This window comes from Scophthalmus maximus, chromosome 1, assembly GCF_022379125.1.
Source record: "Scophthalmus maximus strain ysfricsl-2021 chromosome 1, ASM2237912v1, whole genome shotgun sequence".
Classification (NCBI taxonomy): Eukaryota; Metazoa; Chordata; class Actinopteri; order Pleuronectiformes; family Scophthalmidae; genus Scophthalmus; species Scophthalmus maximus.
The window spans coordinates 16,515,138-16,537,861 of record NC_061515.1 but is presented as its reverse complement, the minus strand read 5'-3'; the positions used below and the strand labels follow the sequence as shown (position 1 = coordinate 16,537,861).

At 44.3% G+C, this 22,724-nt stretch overlaps 2 protein-coding genes across 3 annotated transcripts; both read left to right on the top strand.

Annotated features, from left to right (window-relative positions):
- Positions 1-20: 20 nt before the first annotated feature.
- snip1 (Smad nuclear interacting protein) lies at positions 21-3,253 on the top strand. Its single transcript, XM_035613055.2, has 4 exons — positions 21-363; positions 577-706; positions 1,628-2,169; positions 2,342-3,253. Exons 1-4 carry the CDS (start codon positions 203-205, stop codon positions 2,601-2,603), a joined length of 1,095 nt encoding a protein of 364 aa, XP_035468948.1. The 5' UTR covers positions 21-202; the 3' UTR covers positions 2,604-3,253.
- An 813-nt stretch (positions 3,254-4,066) lies between these two features.
- Positions 4,067-18,897, top strand: si:ch211-1i11.3 (mitogen-activated protein kinase kinase kinase 5). 2 transcript variants are annotated; one of them, XM_035612819.2, is made up of 28 exons: positions 4,067-4,595; positions 4,676-4,815; positions 5,442-5,629; positions 5,763-5,931; positions 6,257-6,363; positions 6,567-6,737; positions 6,906-7,018; positions 7,235-7,394; positions 7,617-7,767; positions 7,966-8,070; positions 8,404-8,453; positions 9,065-9,160; positions 9,741-9,828; positions 10,244-10,377; positions 11,166-11,293; positions 11,730-11,866; positions 11,977-12,082; positions 12,234-12,391; positions 13,038-13,236; positions 13,485-13,653; positions 14,015-14,180; positions 14,694-14,879; positions 14,958-15,063; positions 15,308-15,554; positions 15,750-15,862; positions 17,172-17,251; positions 17,347-17,423; positions 17,617-18,897. In XM_035612819.2, exons 1-28 carry the CDS (start codon positions 4,247-4,249, stop codon positions 17,711-17,713), a joined length of 3,990 nt encoding a protein of 1,329 aa, XP_035468712.2. In that variant the 5' UTR covers positions 4,067-4,246; the 3' UTR covers positions 17,714-18,897. The 2 variants fall into 2 exon arrangements, with proteins under 2 accessions (XP_035468712.2, XP_035468632.2); XM_035612739.2 differs by having other exon boundaries at positions 17,154-17,251.
- Positions 18,898-22,724: the final 3,827 nt, after the last annotated feature.

Genomic DNA, 22,724 nt, shown 5'->3' with positions numbered 1-22,724 from the left:
AAAGTGACAAGTGAGCCGCGTCCGTGCCGAGATAAGTTCACGGCGTACCACGTGAACCGGAAGTGCGTGATCTGATTACAACGGTCGAAGTTTGGATTCGCTACATTTCTCCACTTTTCCCTTTGTCTTGATATCTACGCTGTGCCGTCGGCGATGTGCGTTCGGTCCCGCTGACGGTTGAATCGACACGATTAGTATCAAGATGACCAAAGAGAAGCGACACAGGAGAAGGGAGTCGCCGGAGCGGGAGTCCAAAGTTAAGATAAAGCAGGAGAAAGTGAGCCCTGTTAGGCCACAGAGGTCGCGCCGCTCCGGGTCGCCATCCAGCGGCACCTCGAGTCCCCAGAGGAGAAGGGCCATCAGGTACAAACGATGTTGTCACCGTCTCTCCTCGCCGTCGCCGCCCGTTTTGTGTTATTGAACCCGGACAGACGTTGGCCAGCAAGTCCTCGTTTGGCTAACATTGTTAGCATTCGACATGCACACTCGCAGCCCACACAGGTCGCACTCGGACCTGGGTTTGTTGCGTGTTTGAGGAAGGGTGTTATGTTAAGAGTCTCCGTGTTCTTCTCGCAGGTCCCCAGCCAGGACGAGGGACCGCTCACCGGGCAGGAGGGACCCGTCTCCCGCCAGACGAGGCAGCAGATCTCCCAGAAACAGGAGGAGTCGCAGTCCCCATCGCGGCGCTGATGTCACAGTAAAGCGGGTGATTATGTTTTTAAGTAGAAGAATCAACGCCGATCGAAAAGTGGCAATAGGGCAGTTTACTGTTTTTGCGGACGCGTAGAGGGACTGTATGTCAGTGTAACCCCCTTGTGTTAATAAACCCACTTGGACGCTGCTATGCCAGTTGGTACCGCCATGTGCCAATTATTACCATAGTATAAGTAAGCAAAAGAAAACAATTTGCCAAATTGTTTGGTCAATCAAACTTGGACTGAATCCAACGGGCGATGCGTTTGTGCAGAGACAATATTTGCTACCACGAAGATGCACACGTACCAGCTGTACCAGGGGCTTTTATCAAAGCTGCAGCTAACGATTATTTTCGTCATCGATCAATCTGTCGATTATTTTCTCGATGAATCGATTAGGTGTTTGGTTCATAAATTGTCATGAAATGCTGATCATTTTTCACAAACCCCCAAGATTTGTTGTTTTGTCCACCCCCAAATATATATTGTTTACTGTCACAGAGGAGCAAAGAAACCATAAAATAGCCACATTTAAGAAGCTCATTTAGAAACTACTTGAACCATTTAATCGATTATTAACATAGTTGGCGGTTCATTTAGTAACCGATTACTAATCGATTAACTGTTGCAGCTCAAGCTTTTATCTGCAAGTATAGTAGTTTGATGGTTATCAGGTTTAAATGGAACTTTTCCATGTTATAGCTGTCATTGGAACTACAATAACAAGTGTCTAATGGAATGTGTAGAACAACAGTGCCAGCATATGCCAGATTCAGCAGTGACATGAAAAACCCCCCACCTGTATTATGTTTTTTGAATGAATGTAGTACAATCCAACCTCTGTAACGGTACTACTGGTGTTATAAAACTAACTTAAGTTCTTCTGTGGCTAATAATCTTCCCCCCCCCCCCCCAAAAAAAATGTGTCACAGGAGCGGGATGAGCACCGGGCTGGTGCCGACGAGCGGAGGAGAAGAAACGACCAGCCGGAGGAGGGGCCGAGCAGGTGGGAATCTGACAGGCCGCGGGAGCAAGACCGCGGCAGAGACCGACACAGGGAGCGCGGTGTGTTCGCCTCCCAACAAGCTGAGCGGCAGCAGCACAATGAGCGACGCAGGGAGAACCACCAGCGGCGCGCGGAAAACCAGGAGGACGACTTTGGACAGTCTGAAGGCGGGAGTGACGACCCAAACGCTCCCCCCGCTGAGAAGGAGAAGCCCAACTTCGAACTGTCGGGAGCGCTCACAGAAGATACCAACACATTCCGAGGGGAGGTGATCAAGTACAACGAGCCTCCCGAGGCTCGCATTCCCAAGCGCAGATGGCGACTGTACCCCTTCAAGAATGACGAGCCCCTTCCAGTCATGTACATTCACAGACAGAGTGCCTATTTGTTGGGGCGGCAGAGAAAAATCGCTGATATCCCCATCGACCATCCGTCTTGCTCCAAGCAACATGCGATCTTCCAGTATAGGTAAGAATAAAAATCATCAGCTGTGGTGTTTTATGTTGGTATATTTTAGAGATATTGATGACTTTAATCGTTGTAATTTAGACAAAGTATCCCAGTTGGACAGTATTATACCTGGATGATTTTCCTTCCTGTTTAACTAAACATGTCTACCAATACATCTGTGTTTCTCCAGACTGGTGCCATTTACCCGTGCAGACGGCACCAGTGGACGCAGGGTCCGGCCTTACATCATCGACCTGGGCTCTGGCAATGGCACCTACCTGAACAACCAGCGCATCGATGCCCAGCGCTATTATGAGCTCAAAGAAAAAGACGTCCTTAAGTTTGGCTTCAGCAGCCGCGAGTACGTCCTCCTGCACGAGTTCTCTGACACAAGCGAGGTGGACGCCAAGCAAGAGGGGGAGGATGAGGAAGACGAGGGGCTCGATGAGTAATCCACCCCCATTATGTATCGCCCAGGTTCATTCAAGTTAGATATCATCATGATCAACATTCAACAAAGAGGTGTTTAATCTGCAGGGAATGGAACGATGTATTGAACTGGCAAATGTAGGACTTTGTTTTAAAATAATGGAACAAGGCTGGTTTGTGTATTCTGTAATTACCAAACTATCGTTTAAACCTGCCACAACTGTCTCAGAGAAGACTTCTATTCTCAGGTTGTTTGTGCAATGTGTGTGTGTGACGCATGACTGATCTCTCACCTGACAGTGCTCACGGTAAAATAAAAGTGCTCGGTGCCAGATAAAGACAATATCTATATACAATACTTAATTTTATATTTTTGGATCACCACACTCCGTACAAAGTATACCTGAAGACCGACGTCCAGGCTGTATATGTCATTGTACACGACGGGGTGGAATGTAAACGTTAGATTCATGTTTAATAAGCACTGGTTATTGTCAGTGAACTTACATACTCAACTTTATAATGATAATGCCTTTGTTTCGCTTTGCAGTGCAGGGAAAATAGTTGTGTGTATTTAAAAGAAGCCCCTTTTATTTTTGTCTGTTGTGAGGCCCATAGCATTCATAGTAAATTTTCATTTTTGTACTGTAAATAAAGAAGAAAATTACAATTCTCTCTGGAGTTTTAATGTAGACATCTATTTTTATTTAGTTTTAAACCTTTTTTTATACTTCAGATTATTTATTATTAAGCATTACTTGTTTCATAGTGAACATGAAGCCAAATGGTAGTCGAACTTTAGGATCATCTTAGACAAATTCCTGGGAATTGAGTCATTGTACTTGGTCCAAAACACATTGGAAAAAACATTTACATTGGATGGCAGTACTTTGGCCTCCAGCTCCACTGACAGGAACCTCGAGTTATTTTTTGAGCAGCACATGACCTTTGACCCGCACATAAAACGAGTCTATATGGACGGCCTGCTTCCTACTGCGCAATATTACGTTATCCATAAACACAGTGTCTCAAAAGGATTCTGAACAAAACATGTCCATGCCTTTGATACTTCTAGACTATATAATACTATATAACAACATGTTTTTCTTTCTCTCCACTGTTGCTGCTGGGTGTTTGCTCATTGTGGAAAAAGTAGTGTTTATCTTTAACATTGCTGTAAACTGTAAAGAGCAATGAGATGAATGAGTTATAAATATTATGGAATACGTTGCGGTTTGGTGATATGCAAAAAATATTTGATAACAGACATACATTTATGCCTGTATTTCCTCCACCGGTTTATTCTCATTTACAGTGTGAGACTAATTACGTGCAATTGGAGAATTTGAGAGGGTTGGGACACTAACGGCAAATCCACAACCATACTATATATATTTTTTCCAGTATCAGTAATATAATTTAGCAGCAGATGTCATGCGAGAGTCGAGGTCCGGTGGCGTTCGGTTTCAGCGGGCGGAGCAGGACAGGAGGGCGGGTCGAGTGGCGAGGAGCAACCAGGAATGTCGTGCGAGGTGAAAGCGGTGGCGGCGACGCACCTGGGGAATTAACGACAACCAAGAACCAAGAACCAAACGCAACCGAGACAACGAGGTCCTCGCCGAGGACATGCGCGGAGTTGCGGCCGCGCACCACCGGCGAACAGACGATGTTCACCACGGAGCGCAGGAGAATGAGCAGGCGCATGAGCCTGCACGAGCTGAAGAGGAGAGACCCCGTGCGCGTGTCCGCGGGGAGCTTCTGGCAGGACTCGGACGCGGTCGAGCTGGGCGCCGGCGGCGCGGGCCGACAGCTCGTGTCGCCGCGGAGTCGCACCAGAGACGTGTCCGTGGCGTACATCGTGAACGAGGACGCGTCGGTGCCGCAGACCGAGGAGAACCTGTCGCTCAAGTGCCTGAAGGAAGCCTGCGCGGACGCGCACGCCGCGTTCAAGAGCGTCTCGTTCGAGCGCATTTCGCAAGGCACCACCGACATCCTGGACTGCTTCTACAACGCGGGCAAGTGTGGGCGTGCAGGGGTACATTTTGCGTGACACACATTCGCGAGCTTAACCGACCTTTGACGTTTGCCCCAACAGATGTGGCGGTGGTCGAGATGAGCGACTCGTTCTGCCAGCCCTCCCTCTTCTACCACCTGGGGGTGAGGGAAAGTTTCAGTATGACCAACAACATCATTCTGTACTGTTACAAGCCCGATGGTGATCTACAGGCTATCAAGGTAAAACACAATGTCAAACATATTATATGATGTTAGCAATGAATATGATATTTAATAAATATCAACGAATAGTTGATGAGAAATTGACACACCGGGAGGCGATGGGGGGGCCAGTGTTGGCACAAAGTTTATTCTCAGGCCCCAGGGCCACCTGGCCATGTTGATGTGGCCATGTTTTCATTACTGAGTCATCAAATTAACACATCACTGAATATCAGAAAAAAAGTGGAAAAAATTCCCCACCACCGTTTTCCCAGACCCAAATGCGACATTTTCAGATGCGTTGTTTTGTCTTAACAATGATGAAAAATCTCAAGATAATCCATTATATAGAAGAAACTGGAATTAGAGAATGTTTGTTGTTTTCTTTTGTAAAAGAAAAGGACTTCCATACAATTCAACAAAGGTCCCGTGTGAGACCGATATGAAGAAGAAGATTATCGTTACGCCAACAATAATTAGAAATCGGGATCAAATCAGTAGTATGTATCAAGAGGTGAACTGAAATTATTTTATGTTACATACGTATAACATAAGTATCAAAAGCAAAACAATGGATGCTTCAACTGCGTTGTGTGAATTTGTCCTCTTTTGACGTGTGCCTTGTTTTTGTTTTTTCCCTTCAGGAGCAGTGTGGGAGTTACACATTCATCCCTTACGTGGTGTCGCCTCAGGGAAAAGTGTTTGCCTGTGATGCCTCCATGATGACCGGCATCAAAGAGCTGATGCAGCCGAGCTTCCAGCTGGAGCCCTTGCTCACCCCGCTGGTGGAAAGTCTTGTGCATCTGCTGAGCAACGTACACATTCAGTCCAGGTCAGGCCTTTCACAACAGGACGAAACATCAGATTACACACGCACCTGCTTATCACTGGAACTGTTTGATTTAGCGAAGATTAGAAGTATATAGGATGCTATGACGACCCCTCTGCTCTTGATATGCCCACAGCGAGTACTTCCGGGAGTCCATCAGGCACGAGATCCGTATGGCGCGGGAGCGGTTCAGCGGCCAGGCACTGAGCGAGGAGCTGGGCCACATCCAGAAACGCCTGGACAGTGTGGAGCTGCTCACTCCTGATATCGTGATGAACCTGCTGTTGTCCTACAGGGACATTCAGGTGTGTACGTGTGCATGCGTCTCTGTCTTTGTGAGTAAATGTGCAATTGGTTTGGGACTGAAATTCTTTCTTTGATGATTATTCTTTGAATTATTTTTCCAATATTGTGGGATTATAGTTATTTATTCTATTTAAACAAACAGTTAAGGATGATATGAACATGTAAAAATGTACGATGGAGAAGCCGCCTGTATGGATGTAGTGAACGCCACTGAGGTTTAAAAAGATCACTAGTAATAAATGATTTATTAATGTGAAGTAGTGCATGTCATCACGCTTGAGCAATGTAAATAATGGATTGTAATTCTACCCCCTTTTTTTCCAGGACTATGATGCCATAATCAATCTGGTGGAGACTCTGAACCACCTGCCCATGTGTTTGGTAGCAAGACATCCGAATATCCAGTTTCACTACATATTTGCCCTCAACAGGTACGTACACGGCTCCTGCTGTTTCATAAGTACACATGATTAACACGATTGAAAACTCCTTCTTCTGGGGTTTTAAATGAGCCTTTTGGTGCCATTATCACCCTGTAGCCTTTAATGATTTTTTATTAACATATGCGTATGTTACATAAGAGGCTTTGTGGAAGCTGCATCACTGCTGATATTGTCCAATCTCCCCCTGCCAGGAGGAATCGCCCTGGAGATCGTGCGAAGGCGTTGGAGGCGATCCTGCCTATTGTGGAGTCAGGGGGCAAGGTGGCATCAGATGTGTACTGCCTGTGCGGACGGATCTACAAAGACATATTCATGAGCTCTGGGTTCACCGATCAGAGCAACAGAGACCAGGCCTGCTATTGGTATGACCTGTTTTTTTGTGTGTTTGTGCGTCGCCTCATACAAAGTTATTCACACCTGATGGGAATGTGACATTTGTCTTTCTTACATAGATTATACGTTGTTCCCCCCCCCCATTTGTTGGTGCAGTGGTATATTCCATCGTTGTTGTCTCTGTGTTATTTTCTCAGGTATGGAAAAGCTTTTGAGACCGAGCCAACTCTTCACTCGGGCATCAATAACGTTGTCCTCCTGATGGCAGCCGGCCATGAATTTGATACTTCGATTGAGCTGCGCAAAATAGGTGCCGTCTGCTTTCTAATTTGTTTGTCAGACAGAATCGAACACAAACACGACTTTATGGTCTGCAGATTCAGCGTGTCATGAAGCGTATCTTTCCGTCCGTCCATCCATTGCAAAATTAATAATACCTATTCTTTTGTTTAATTATATGTATTTTATTGTTTTTAATCGCCTGTCAACAATTTTTTTTGTCCTGTGTTAATGTGTCGCTATTTAGGTGTGACTCTAAGCACCCTGCTTGGCAGGAAGGGCAGCCTGGAGAAGATGAGGGACTACTGGGACGTCGGCTTCTACCTCGGAGCAAACATTTTAGTGAACGAGCACAGGAAAGTCATCGAGGCCTCGGAGAAGCTCTACAGGCTCAAGGCTCCGATCTGGTGAGGCGACACCTCCACTTCTCGATTAGCAATTATCATTCAGATCAAATATCCATGATGATTAAACACATCATGGCTATTCAGTCACGAGAGCCTGTTGCTTTAATTTTGATTGCTTCGATTAAAAGTATTAAAAAAAACCCTGTGGATTAGGAATCGTTCTCCTGCCTAATTCCCATATTAATTGTGTGTGGATTAATGAGTTTTGTGTGTTTCTTCAAGGTATGTGGCGTCCATTATGGAGACGTACATCTTGTACCGTCAATTTTCCAAGCCGCCTGTGGTGAGATATCCTAAACAGGACACCGTGGACTTCTGGATGGAGCTGCTTTTGCAGACCTGTAAACCCACCGTCTCCACAGACCGCTGCCCGGTAAGCCAACGCTTAACTTTGACGACAACAATAAACTAATGGGACCCATTTCGATCTTGAGGTTAACACACAGTACTGGAATATGGTCAGGAAATAATGGGGAAAGCAAGACAGTTGGACCTCCCATTAGAAAAAATACATGAAGGTCTATCAGAAAGATATGGTGACAGAAAATGAATTTGAATTTCTGTTTGTCAGGTGCTCGTCCTGGAGCCCAGTAAAGTCCTGCAGCCCGCTATTGTGTGTGTGAGTGAGGAGGATGAAAGTCGCACTGTCCAGTTGAAACACGTCACACCCTTAAAGGTATGTAGACCCAATGCCTTCCCCCTACCCACAGGGCCACCCTCTTATCTGATGATGTTTCCGAGTACCTGCCACACACACAGAAAGCCGAATAGTAAAAGGAAGAAGTTCATTCTCTTACACGCATTTATGGTCCAGTGAATGTTTAATCCAGCCAGTGCGTAGGTGTGATCTTAGAGTGTCACTGTGTGTGGAAAAAAAGAAACGTCATTCCTCCCAGCTTTCTTTTTCTTGCATGTGAGCACACATGCAGAACCTGCTCCGGCATGTTTATTCTACAGTCGAACCGTGTTTTTTTCCCCTCTGTTTTAAACGTCATCTTTGATTCCACAGAAAGGCTTACACCAGTGGACTTTCCCAGCCTCTGCAATCCGGGGAGTGAGGTAAAGGGGAGTGCAGCTTGTGCTAATATCTTAAAAAAAATCTGCTGGGTGTGTCCAAGCCGGCAGCCGCAGCAGCGCCAGAGGACCCAAAACATAGGGGTTGTCTGGGAAACCTTGGCTGACACTCAGCTTAATGTTCTGTCAGTACGATTTCAGGCTGCTGTTTCTGTGCTTTTTTAAAATTCCACTTTGGCTACTGATAAGTGTCGCGTTGTACTTTAGCCTCGTCTTGTCTGCAAATTTTTTCAGCACTACCCAAAACAGTCAGCTGCTGCGTCATAAAAAAGAATTTAAAGAAGCTAACAAACAAGTTTAATTCATTGGCAGAAAGGAAAAAAAAAACACTGTTTTGATTGGAGGACGGCCTCGTTCATCGCCAGCATTCTGTGAATTGGTCAATTCCTCACCCCATTTGTTTGCCTAAACCTGATACTGAAATTCAAACATTAGCCAGCGCTTGCCTGGAGCAGAAAAAGGGGTTGACAGTGATGGTTGTGTTTTAATCAGTGTGTGCATCTTCTGCGTTCAGCACAAATCCATTTGCATACAGGTTTACGCAGCACATGTGTTTATGCGCTGTACTTCAAAATCGTGCTTCTCTCCCTCCAAAGTGCTTCAAAGATTGACGAGCGCAGCTGCTTCCTATACGTCCACTACAACTCGGACGACTTCCAGCTCTGCTTCCCCTCTGAGCTTCACTGTACAGGGTGAGCGACTGGTGAATTTGTACGGATACACCAACGCAGACTGTGTGCATTATTATGTTTGTGTTTGTGTGCTTATGCGTGTGTGTTTGAGACAATGACTTCTTATTTATTGGCTGGTTAGACATAGACCTGCGACCTGCAAAGATAATCAGAGGGTCAACAGAATAGGTAATCTAGGTTTGCAGACTGTCTAGTTGGTTGCCTGGTGAAGTGTGTGTCTGTGTGTGTGTCTGTGTGTTTTAGTCACATTGCCTTTCTGTTCTATTTAAAAAATCCCCTTAGGATAAAACAATTTTTTCACCCAGATCACAAACAAATACTAGTATGAAAAATATTCTAGAGGCCAAAAACTCCACAAGGTGCCTTTGAGTCAATCATAGCGATTTTATTGATAAGGGGATTTTCTTCTTCTGCTGTATACACAGGCTTGTTTATAGGTAAATTCAAAAGTCTACAGGATAGTCTTTTGCGGCGTGTGCCCTCTTTAGTTTAACTGATATTCACTGAAACAGAGTTCAACCAAATGTTTCCCTAAAACCATATTTTGATCTACATTATCGTCTTTGCGCACTTGTTCCAGTTTCTGCGAGCTGGTGAACTCTCTGCTTCAGCAGGCCGAAGACTCTGCGATCCAGGACTTGGACCGTCAGACTGAAGGAATACTAGAGGTCTGTGTCGGTCCTCCATTCCTGTGACGCACACTATTGTGTGCTCTATTTCAGGACTCACCTGTCCCAACAAGCAAAAAAAAAAACAACTGCAATAACTGGAGAAAATCAACTTCTCAAGAAACAAAAACATCATAACTTCTTAATAAAAAACTTCATAACTTCTTATCATAATGATAGATTTTCTATATAATTTGGTTCAGTGTATAATAATTGTGTGTCAATTTGATTTATACATTTATATATGATTTTATATACATTCACAGAATACAGGACTTGTATTTTTATGTCAGAAGTCCCTGATTGAAACATCTGTTCTTGCACATCTGTTCTTGACATTTCTCTCTCTCTCTTCTTGTGCACACGTCAGACACTTGTGCATTCTCATTCATGCCATCTTCGTCTCATTCTGCAGTACATCTACGAGACCAGTGAGAACTGCGACAAGGTGGTTCTGGGTAAAGGGACGTACGGTGTGGTCTATGCTGGGAGGGACCTGAGCAACCAAGTGCGCATCGCCATCAAAGAGATCCCCGAGAAGGACAGCACGTACGAGAAACATAAACTGCCTTCCTCGCTGGGAAACACTCAGCCGCAGTGTTTCTCACATGAATCTATTTTTCCATAATACCCTTAATGGGAAAGGATTTGGCAGCCGCCACGCCCACTGGCTTGATCTGGAACGCCAGTGCTCTTTAGGCATCTTTGGGGAGATTGATGAGTGTTAAGACTTTTCATTCTTTGTTTATGACTTCATGATCGTCACAAGGAGCTTAGGCCTGTGCTGCAACGTTGTCTGGAAATGATTCAGTGGAGGGAAATGTGATTCATAAGCATTTGAACAGAACCTTCTCAGTGCCCTCGATGCCGCAGAGTGTTTGTTACCGTACATCACTCCCCCGGTGTTGTACGGAAAGAAGTGAAGATCCTGGAAAGAGAGGGGGGAGGGTTATAGTGGGGTGCAATAGCAGCTGTCATGTGACGTCATACAGAATTTTTTTTCTTCAGGGTATGAGTGCTGAATTTATTTGCGTTGCATAAAGAAAACCAATTTTACATTTTATCAATATAGGAATGGACATTTTTTAAAATCAGTTATCATAACATTAGCTGCATGTATCAACAATGTTTGCCTCTTGCAGACCTTCTTGTGTTCTCTTGATCAGTAATGAATTGGTCCATTTGGTGTTAGATAGACATGGTTTAAATTACACATTGTCATACCCTGCAACGACGACGGTGTGTAGTTGTTGTTTGTGTGCGTCACTGTATGTAAATGCATTGTGTTGTTGACTGTGAAAAATCTATTCAAACTTTTATTCTTGTGTATGCTCCAGGTACTCGCAGCCCCTTCATGAGGAGATCGCTCTGCACAAGAGGCTAAAACACCGGAATATTGTCCAGTACCTGGGCTCTGTGAGTCAGGATGGCTTCATCAAGATCTTCATGGAGGAGGTACCAGGAGGTAGAGATTCCAAGATTTAAACTTCACACACTGCACAAGCAAAATAGTCCATTCGTGGATTCACTTAGCCAGTCTGTGTTATGTGTTACGATTTTCAAGTGTATGTGTGATTATGTAACATTTACTGGAAGCCAGTTTTAGGGAAGTGGGTGGTTCCAAAGAAATTCAGCTCATTGAAGAAAAAAAAATCTCTTGAAAAACAATGACATAATCGTCAGAAGAACTCCTTTGGATTTGGTAACACTCCAGTCCAAAGCTTTGTTTGACGTTGCCAGGTTTGGCTAAGAAGCTGTCGAGAAATAATCCCCAATTTCAACAAAAAGGATAATGTTTTGCTGTCCTTTGTCCAAATTATATATTTTTGCTCACCTATGCCTCTGTGATTCTATTGTTTAAAATAAATTGCTTATTAACGCTTTCACGCCTTGACTTGTAGGCAGCTTGTCGTCTCTCCTGCGCTCGAAATGGGGCCCTCTGAAGGACAACGAAGCTACCATCATCTTCTACACCAAACAGATCCTCGAAGGGCTCAAATATCTCCATGACAATCAGATCGTCCACAGAGACATCAAGGTGAGCAGACCACCCAGGGAACCTGTGGCATGTAACCACTTCCTCTTGCTGAATGGTTTGCATCATTGCTCTGTGGGATGAGAGAAAACATCTCAATGTCTTTGCTGCAGGGTGACAATGTGTTGATCAACACTTATAGTGGCGTGCTGAAGATCTCTGACTTTGGAACCTCCAAGCGGTTGGCAGGGATCAACCCTTGTACGGAGACATTTGCTGGTAAGATGCTGTGTGTGGTGTATGGGTATATGGTGATCCACCACATGTAGAGTTAACTATATTACTAGGATATGCTGTATTTTATAAAAATATCTTGGAACTGATTTACCAAAGCTGCATTCTAATCTTTGTCATGATCACTTTTCAACAGGAACTCTCCAGTATATGGCCCCAGAGATTATTGACCAGGGGCCTCGGGGTTATGGGAAGCCAGCTGATATCTGGTCCTTGGGGTGCACCATTATAGAAATGGCAACAGGCAAACCGCCCTTTCACGAGCTGGGAAGTCCTCAGGCAGCCATGTTCAAGGTAAAGAAGGGAAGGTTGTTGCATGTCGACGTCAATACAGCTGCGTTGTCATAGAACGATAGTTCTAAATTTAAAAGTTCCTATTTGTTTTAGTTATGGGAGTGGACATTAGCGGGTTTTTGTCGGATATGGACTGAAATATGCATATTTGGACTCAACTATTGCAAAATGTTGCACAGACATTTGAGATGCCCAGATGATGAATCATGAGATGTTTTCAGACATGCGCTGAGGTTGGGACATTTTCCTCAACTTTTCCAGGGGTATGGTATGTGTCCGCAAATGTTGCCCTGGACCCCCTAGTAAAATTTCCAGAAAATGTCAGTGAGCGCATGTGAGAATAGGTATTGACTGGTCATCCCTTAACTTTTCATCGAGTGCCATTATCTGGTCAAAACTGTTCTCACCGGCCTCAACTCCTCTTCATGTTGAGCTTTACATCAGCAAACGTTAGCAAGCTAAGATGTCAAACTAAATGGTGAACTTAGTCAATATTACACCTAAGCCCAATTAGTTAGTTGCATGGCTGTAGCCATTTCCACCTTTGTGTCTTTAAAACACACAATCTAAAAGTAAAGTTGTACAAATAATTTCCTTTTGACTGATAAGTGATGTAATCTTCTCACCTTTGAACATTTGTGTCAAGGTGGGAATGTTTAAGATCCACCCCAAGGTTCCAGAGTGCATGTCGGACGAGGCGAAGGGCTTCATCATGAACTCTTTCGTGCCAAACCCAGATGACAGAGCCACGGCGGCAGAGCTGCTGATGGACGCCTTCATCAGGTCGTCCCCGAGGAAGAGGGCCAAGGCGCCGCAGGAATCCGAACTTCAAAGCCCCCTCTCAAGTAATGAGGCTTCAGGGCATTTTAAACTCACACGCTGCTCTTATGTTATCAGTTTTCCTCAGCCAGTTCATCTAAATTTCTTTTCATTTCCGTTAAAAAATCTTTTACAAATTAGTTATCCTTCTATTTTCTATCTTTTTTTTTTATACCATCAAACTGTTATTATTGCACCTATTTTGACACCTATGTAATAAGTGACATTTTGATCAGGGACATGGAGTATCTCACCACAATCTTTGCTTTTGCAGCTGACTATCATCGCAGCTTGTCTGTGCCCATCTCCATCCTTGTGGAGGACACTGATTCATACTCCGGTTCAATTGACCTGTCCTGTTCCCTGGACCTCAGGAGGCCCCATTACGCCCTCAGAGTGCATGAGGTGTCAGAGAGCCCACCCAGCACCGGCGGCTTCCTGCCGTGAGTTACGTTATTGCCCAACATAAGACAAAAGCCCTAAAAACTCTGCATATGCCAGAGTTGTACAGGATCTTACATCAGTGGTAAACCACAATGAGGTCTCAGTCAGACAGTCTGCTGAGGCTGCATCCTTTTGTAGGCATGAAAAGGGTGTAATGCCACCTTATCAAATTGCACAGTTAACCATATATTACTGTTGAAATAACCTGTAAACCACACGTGCATTTTTGATTACATTATTTATTACAATATCTTCATTTCTTTGTTGTGTGATTTCAATTTCAGTCCGCGCACCACTTGTTTTTCCTCTGTTTTTGTTGATCGGGTGTGACTGATTTCTTTGTTGCCCCCTGCTGTCCAGAATACCAGAGGACTCTCCGTCAGACATGAGCAGTCCCGCCTCAACAGAGGAGAACATTGGTCTGTTTATGCTAAGGAAGGATAGCGAGAGGAGGGCCACCCTGCACCGAGTCCTCACCGACTATAACGGCCACGTCATCTCTAACATCCAGGAGTCTGTGCCTCAGGTGGGCGGGCGATTTTAAAAAAGTCCCAACAACATGGGTGAAAATTGTGTTGAAGTCGGTTAAACTGCAGGGCGTTGACTCCTGCATGACTCCTGTAGGATTTTCTCACATTTTCTTGGCCAGAATGGTTATTGGTTTAATTTCACAAATGCGATTCATCAGTATTGCTTCAAATGTTTGGCTCCCATCTCAGTCTGATTGCTCAAATTGTCCAGACATGTTGTTGCACTGGTGACAAAAACAAATTGGGACCTACTTGTGTTTCAACAGCCACATGGCGTGATTATCTGCTGTGAGTGAAAAGTTAAGAATTAAAAATGTAATGATATGTTAATAACCTAGAGCCATCTTATTTTACTTTGGCATTTAAGCTTATGCCTTATGCATGTCAGAATTTTCCACCAGAACAAAAACCACAGCTGTATTTCTTTTGTTGTCTTTAATTATTTCCAGCATGAGAACAACGACGAGAATTTCTGTTAATTTCTTTTTTTTCTTTCTTTCTGTTAAAAGTATGGCAAGGGGTCATCGCTCACTGCAGACCACATCACCAAGCTCATTGGCTGCCTGCGAGACAACATCCACTCCCCGGACAGGAAACAGCTGACCAGCGACCTGCTGGACCTCCGGGCCACGCTGCTCGCTGCCACAGTGCCGCTGAACAGCCTGCAGACGGTGCTGTTCAGCTTCCAAGACGCGGTGAGTTTCTCTCTTGAGTCAGCACAAGGCTGTCAGCGTCTTCTCACAGTCCAGTGACACCAACTGCTCTTCGTGTAGGTGAAGAAGGTGTTGAAGCAACAGCAGGTGAAACCTCACTGGATGTTTGCTCTGGACAATCTGCTGAGACAGGCAGTACAGGATGCCATCAGTGTGCTCCTACCAGGTAGAGCTTTTTTTTTTTTTTTTTAATAAGTTCAATAATTTGGGTTTAATTCTTAGAGAGACAGGCAGATATTAGAGGATAAGTGTGGCTGCGGAAGTAACCAGTTCACAGTTTGTATTTTTCTCTGCTTCTGGATCCTGTGTGTAAATTTGACATTAGATTCATATATGTAGTTATTTTGGTAATTTGGGGTTTCATTATTCATTCCTTTTCATTATTTCTTTCATTCATCTCTGCCTCTCAGAGCTGAAACTCCAGCTGCAGTCCTCCTTTGAGATTGAGGACAGCACTCCCGAGGAGCAGTCTGCCGACCCAAGCACCCCTGTCGTTTACGTGCCCGACCAGCTGGGGGCGCCAGCAGACCTGCAGCCATCCTCTCCGACATACGAGATCACGCCAACAGCTGACCCCTACTCTCCTACAGACCTGGTCCTCAATACCAGCTGTCCCCACAGCGAGAAGCTCCGAGAGCTGAGACTAGAGACCAAAAGGTGACCCTTCTTTTTCATCAAAATGCTGTCTTTACTGTGCTACATTTATTTATATTGAACAAACTAACAATAATGATCAGCTGAGGTCATGTCGTGCCTGTAAAATTTACATTTTCAATGCTACATAATCTGAAATTTGGACTTTTTAAATGTGACATTTTTGCTGCCGAGTGATGCCGGACCTTTGTGTTTCAGACTGCTAGGTCAGCTGAGTGAGAAGGAGACGGAGTACCAGGAGCTGCTGAAGAATTCTGTCCAGAGGAAACAGGAACAGATAGACGCTCTGAGGAAAACAGCCGTCACTGAAGGTAACGTTTTCTTTTTTTGACCACAGAGTTTGGTTTTAGCCACGTAGACTGCGCTATAACTATAGTCTTAGTGCCAGGTGAGGTTGATGCTGTGTATAAGTTTCTCATATGAACTCTGGACCCTTCACACGTGTAGCACGCAACAGGAAGTTGAGTCACATGCCTTCTCACCTAGTGGAAACACTGTTTGGTTTAGGCGAGTCGTGGCACCTGGGTAGAGCGTAGAGGAGGCAGGATAGAAACGTAATCGACACTCCAGTGACCGGCACTATACACACATCAGGCCAATCAATTGCATGGACTTTGTTCGAGGGAGATGGCGGAGTAAAATCTGTTTATTGTCCAGTCCGACTGGTTTGGAGCTTTTCGCTTCGGGTAATGTCTTAGTAACAATACTCACAAGCCACATGTGAAAGAGTTATGGTTACGATTTCAGCTCAGGATGATGCTTCAGCAGCCAAAACAAAGGTGGTGTCTTCCTTCTGATTGTCACATATTGGGTTAGGAATCAGCAACTTGGGAAAAACAAAAAGGAAAATAGAAAATCTTATTTTTTGTAAAAAAAAAAGAAAAAAAGATTGTTTTAAAAAAGTCCAACCCTATTCTTTTAAATGATTGTCATATGGTCTTTTCAAATAATCTGTCTTCCAGTAACTGTATAAATGCTCTATCCAGTACACTGAGCTGGTTAAATACGTTATTACACTCAGGAATATTTGTGTATTATATTTGAGTCACCATCAACCATCTAAATCCAGGTAAAGTAACTCTTTGTGTTATGTAATTCCCGTGCTTGTAAAATTTGATATTATTAGCAGATTGTATTATTGGTATTTCTTATAAATTGTTTGCCTATCTGCCTAGTAGTGAGCCTTGTTCTGTGATTACGTTAGAACACAGCCTTTAGTATGACGATTAGCCACACAAGCAGCAGCATGACCAGCATTGCATCACAGCGACCAAGCCCTGTTGGGTTTATCAACACATTCAGCGGTTCTCAGTACTGTTTTTTCTTCACACTTGGGCCAGTGGATCTCAAACCACACCTCAGCCGCAGGCCCTGGATTTCTGCCCGACTGGTTTCTGTCAGAGGCGTAGACCGTCACATCCTCGGCTAATGTGCTCAAACTTGACGCGTCAGTTTGGTAAATGGTTATACAGTCTGGCAGTGGAGTGTTTCTGTTGTCTGTAACATGAATGTCATATTATATTTGATGTCTGTCACTTCCACCGAACGTCAGAACAGAACAGACAGCCAGAGGGGTTTTAATCAATTTTTAAAAAATTAAAGGTGGTGAATTTGCTTTAGAGAAAAAGCAGAATCCGGAGGTGAAGGCGTTGGTGCGCTGGCTCAAGTCTGTCCCTGTAGATCAAGACACCATTGATAAGGTAAAGCTCAGATGAAACTTTCTTCACTGCTGAGGCTGGTTGGTATGACTCATCCACCCACTGTTAATCCACACCTGTGTCATCCCGTTGTCTAGTTGCTTACCCATGAGTTCACCTTGGACTGTCTCCTCCACATGGCCTCCAGGGACGATTTGATGTACTGTGGAATAAAGTGAGCTTCCCCCGCACACATCACCCTCACACAATCTGTCTTTACAGAAATGTTGATAAGGATAACCACAGAGACGGAGGACAGACGCCGTCTACCCCATTAGTTCAGGTTGCTCTTTGAGCTCATTCACTTGGAAAACTGTATTTAAATCTGCTTAATTCCGTCTTAATCTGTCCAATGCTGTTTGTTTCAGAGGCGGCACGCTGTGTCGAATCTGGGAGGCCATCGCAGTCCGCAGGAAGACCCAGCTCATCAAGCACGATGAGGACAGCGAAGACACTCTTCTCTAATGGCCGCTGATGTTGTACATCAAAGGTCAGATTTATTGACAGGCTGGTCCTGTGTTATCTGGAGGAAGAGAGGAGCAGTGGAGAACATAACTGAATTGCACATGTAGCTGATGTAAAGCAGAATTGATTTTGAACCTTGTTCAACCATGGGTGTATTTTTTTTCTTTTGTACAAATATGGATTACTTTGATTTTTTGTAGAGTGTGAAAAATCTTCACTTAGAAGCTAAATCTTACCAGCATTTCTTTTTTTAACATTTTCTCAGGGTTTTGGCAAGTGGGACTATGATTTATGTCTTCCTTTTTATCTGCAACGTTGTTCAACGTTATTTTAATGATGGTGCAGTTTTACTCTGTTCAACAGAAAACTTAGCAGGACCTAAGTTATTAAGAGTATAATTTTTTTTAAACTGACTGTCTCTGCATTCTTGGGAGAACAATTACATTTTTGCTATGCAGCCTTTCAAAACTCATTCAAATAATAAAACAGGAACATTGGATCCCTCTGACTGGCTTGTTATCTGCCATTTGTTTTGTTGGGGGGTTGAGTGGGTGACGTAGGCTGCAAGGAGGAGATGAAGTGGTGGACAGTCTTTAAATTCCTCATGCGTTTCCTAATCTGTTTTCACAATGTTGTGAAAAACCTGTTTGGAAACGGTGTTTTGTACGTGTGCGTTTTCTGAGTGGGTCTATTTTTTTTTACACACTTTAAATGAGGACTCTTTTTCTGATAAATAATTTTGTCTGTTCCTCACTTGGAGGTAAGAGAGAAGTGTAAAAATGTGGGATTAGACATTAGACATTGGACTTGAGTAATTATCAGGAATGGAAATAAAAGGAGAAGGTCAAAGGTCAGGATCAGAATGTTAGGGAAAGTGTAAGAATACATTTTGATTCATTTATTCCAGTCTCTCATAATTCCCTTCATCAATCCTTATTATGTTGAACTGAACTGACACATGCATGTCAGCTGCAGCAGTAAATAGAGATGTGCCTTCATTGAGAGGCTTGTCTCCTAATAACTCTGACACTCACTTGTATGAGTAATGCCTTAATCAGTATTTGGTTTGAAGCAGTTATCTGTAATTTGTCATAACAATGTGTTCATATTCCTTTTACATGGCCTTGTGTGACCCAGCATACTTATTGGAGCGCAATGATGTCTTAATTAAATGAGAGAAAACACGTGCGTGAATTATTGCAAATACCCCACGATGTGTATGTTCAACAATTCTCATCAAACACATTGTCCAGCAAGTTATTAAAATAAGTGTGTGTGAGTGTGCGCTGCAGCACACGTACAACAGCAACCCCTGCAATTCTGTTTGCCCCTTTCCTGTGTTCATAGATTTCTTACGCAACAAAAAAGCCTCTTCCAATCTCAATATTGGCAACCACAACCACAATATTGATCAGACGTCTCGCAGTGAAGATCACAGTCTTTGATTCACCTCCTGTAAGAGTCTAAAATGCTGAACCAATAAGAAGGTAGAAGGCCAATAAATCAAGCTAAAGGCATCATCCTCCGTATGTCCTTGGATCACATCACACAGATAATTAACCCAACCAAATTCAATTTGGCATCACCCTGTCCTCTCATTCCACTCAGCCGCTTCCCTATTATTTTTGTAATAATTTACTATTATAATTAAAAAACCACAAAGTAACATTATCTTGATGTATCCGTCCATTATCGAGGTGGGGCGAAAACCCTGGACAGGTCACCAGCGTATCACAGGGCCACCACTCTACAGAGTCAAACAACCATTCACTCTCACATTCACACCTACGGTCGATTTAGAGTCTCCAATTAACCTAAAGCCAATCTTTGGACTGTGGGATGAAGCCATATTACCCGGAGAGAACCTAGAACCTTCTTGCTGTGAGGCAGCAGTGGTGTAACCACCACCGTGAAGCGCTATTTTGATACATTTGATATCAATTTTTTTTTTCCAATGTGATTGATTAATGCACATAAACAAATTATACAGTATAATGTGCTAATATAAATCTTGGATGCAAAGCCCTTCAGTGTAGGATTTTCAGTCCAAATTATACAGTATATATATATAGAGCTTCACGCTTGCAGGTTTTCCCATCAAAACTGAAACAAGGTGTCATTGATTACCACGTGTAATACTGTTCAGCTGGAATGAAAACCTTAATCCACTTAGATCTCGGTGTCTTTAATGTAAGCTGACATGGTTGCTGTTGCCGTCGTGTTCGAAAACCTGATGGTAGCATGTTACGTTCACGGCCGAGCCGAGGTGCCAGCTTCAGCCACGCAGGCCGCCGCTGCTGTCACTTTGAACTAATCTCTCACTGCAGGTAATTGAATGTAATGTAAGTGCAGCCCACTTGAGTTTTCTCTAATGAGCTTTGTAACACAATAGCATTAGGATTGTCCGGCTAAGTGGATGCAAACTGTTGGCATCAGTATGAACTGGCTCATGTTTTCTTATCATCCACACTGACAATGTAGCTTTTGTCCAAACCCTTTCATCTATCTTCTTGTCGCCATCATCATCATCATAATATATTTTTCATTAATAGTCCCATTCTCTCGTTTTCCGCATATTTTCAGTGGAATCGTGGGGTGTAATGAAATCATATTTGTATTGTGTTCCTCCGTCTATAATTAATCTCTCCCTCTCTGCTCTGTGTGGTGATGGAGCTAAGCCACCGATAGGCAAACAATGAAGGCTGCTGTCAGCGGGATTTGGGCAAAGTCTTGCGGGGGGGGGGGGGGGGGGGGGGGGGGGGGGTTGAGGATGTCACACTGGGAGGCCCAGAACCTCTGGGATTAGTGAGCTCACCCTCTTCCTTGCCAGCTCCCATGGGACAGGTCTTTCCCCACTGTCCCGGACTGAACTTGTGCTCACATGCACCAGGGGAAAAAAAATGAGACCTCTTCCTGCAGGTCTTCATTAAAAACACAGCAGTGGTGTCGCAGCATGCCTCAGACCTTTTTTTTTGTTTGATTCTGCTCTGAAGAGTAAACCGCATCTCTTACATTGAGTGCACCATAATTTCAAAGCGCATATTGAATACAAATGTATTCAAGATCTCGCTAGTGAGGTCTGTGTCGAGTGTACACTCACGTGCCTACATGCCTGCAGGTGCACACACACACATGCATGCACAGATCAGCTCACAGTTTTACAGTCGAGTAGAAGTGTGAAACAGGATCACGTGGCACATTATGAGCACATTTTCTGCATTGCTGCCACCCCCCCGGGTGATGATGACACTTTGCTGTGTTATCATTCTGACCTGTATATGGATGGTATAAGTCAGTCTGTGATTACCTCACAGACACTTTAGACAAAAGGCATGAAAAAAAGACTATCTTATAATTCGCAGCTTGAATTAGACGACGACAACAATGGTTACAGCTGGACAAAAATACTCCATCAACAGATCTGGGGGTGGGGGGGTATATAATTAATCCTGGCTATAATCCAGAGGGAGTTGAATTAAAAGATTAATCTTATGTCTGTGTGTGCATGATTGCATACGTACACATGTGTAAGCATGTGTGCGTTTACGTGTGTGCCACAAATCTGAGGCTTGACCTTGGGACCTTTCACCCACTCTTTATCTCTGGTCTGTTTGTGTCCCTCTGAATGTTTCTGTCACCCATCCATCCTGTACGACACTCAATCACCCATTTCCATCACAGCGGAGTGACCTTTGGCATTGATGGGACCTTTCAAATGGTAAAAGAATCACTTTGACTTTGAAGGTAGTAAATGCTGTCTATTCCTTGCATGAAATAAAACGTACTATATTTAACCCTTTGGAAAAGGACACATTCTCTATTCTCTGTCAGAGAAATATCTTCACAACCGTTGGGTGGATTGCTTAAAAATGTGGAAAACACATTCACACTCGCAATAGGAAGAATCACAACAACTTTGGTGACTTTTCCAACATTATCTTAGTTTTTTATTGTAATTAAGCATTCAGCATTTACTCTGGTATAAAATTTTAATCCAATATGCTAAACTAACTGCTAATACTCCTACTAATTATAAGCATAATAAACATCAGCATGTTGGCATCGTCACTGTGAACATTTCAGCATGCTGACACAACATATAGCTCCTTCACTGCATCCCCCGTACTAGACTTTTTTGCGTATTTCCCCCTTCCCCTTTCTTTTCCCCCGTAAGGTCACTTTTGAAAAGCGCAATCACAACATTACGTTAACGTGCTCCTTTGCAACTCAAGGGTCCCCAACATGTGATGACTGAGCTGCATGCTGCTGCTGCTGCTGCTCTCTCGATTGGTCAGTTTAACCTTACTGAAACTCGGGCTGTTGTTGTGAAGGGTTCCCTCCTTACAAATGGAACCAGGGGTCAAGGGAAAGCACTCCCACCCGCTCATTCACGCCCCCCCCCCCCCCCCCCCCCCCCCCCCCCCCCCCCCCCCCCCTTCCCTCCCTCTCCTTCTATCTCTCTCTCCCCCTCTCTCTCATTGTGGGTTGTCATGGAAATGAAAGCAGAAGGAGCGGGGGCTTCTATTATTGAAGCAGTAGTGGGATTGGTATAGTGGGCCGAGTTGGGTCTAGTGAAATGGAGCGATTCATGCACTCATAAACAGGGAGTGCGGTGGAGCAGAAGGGAGGTGGAGGGGCTGGGGGTGAGAGAGAGAGAGAGAGGGAGGGAGGGAGGGAGGGAGGGAGATGAGGAAAAGGAGAATAGATAGGGGCCCCCAGGGGGCTAGCGGAGAGAGAGGAGCCAACTACACGTGTTTTGGCCCCCTCTTCTGACTGATGGCACGTTTTCGGGCCATTACGTCATGGTCTGCTAGGCTCTCTGCTGTTTGGGACATACTGCTGCGGAATGACATTCCTCATGGAAGACGGTGAACTGAGCCTGTGGGTAATGCCACCTGTTGGCGGAGAGACCGGGGGGGGGGGGGTGTAAGGCGTTTATTAGGGGTGGCGGGCTGTGTCAACTCCCGTCTTTATTGTGTGCCATATGGAAAAGAGTTAAGAGTAACTGAAC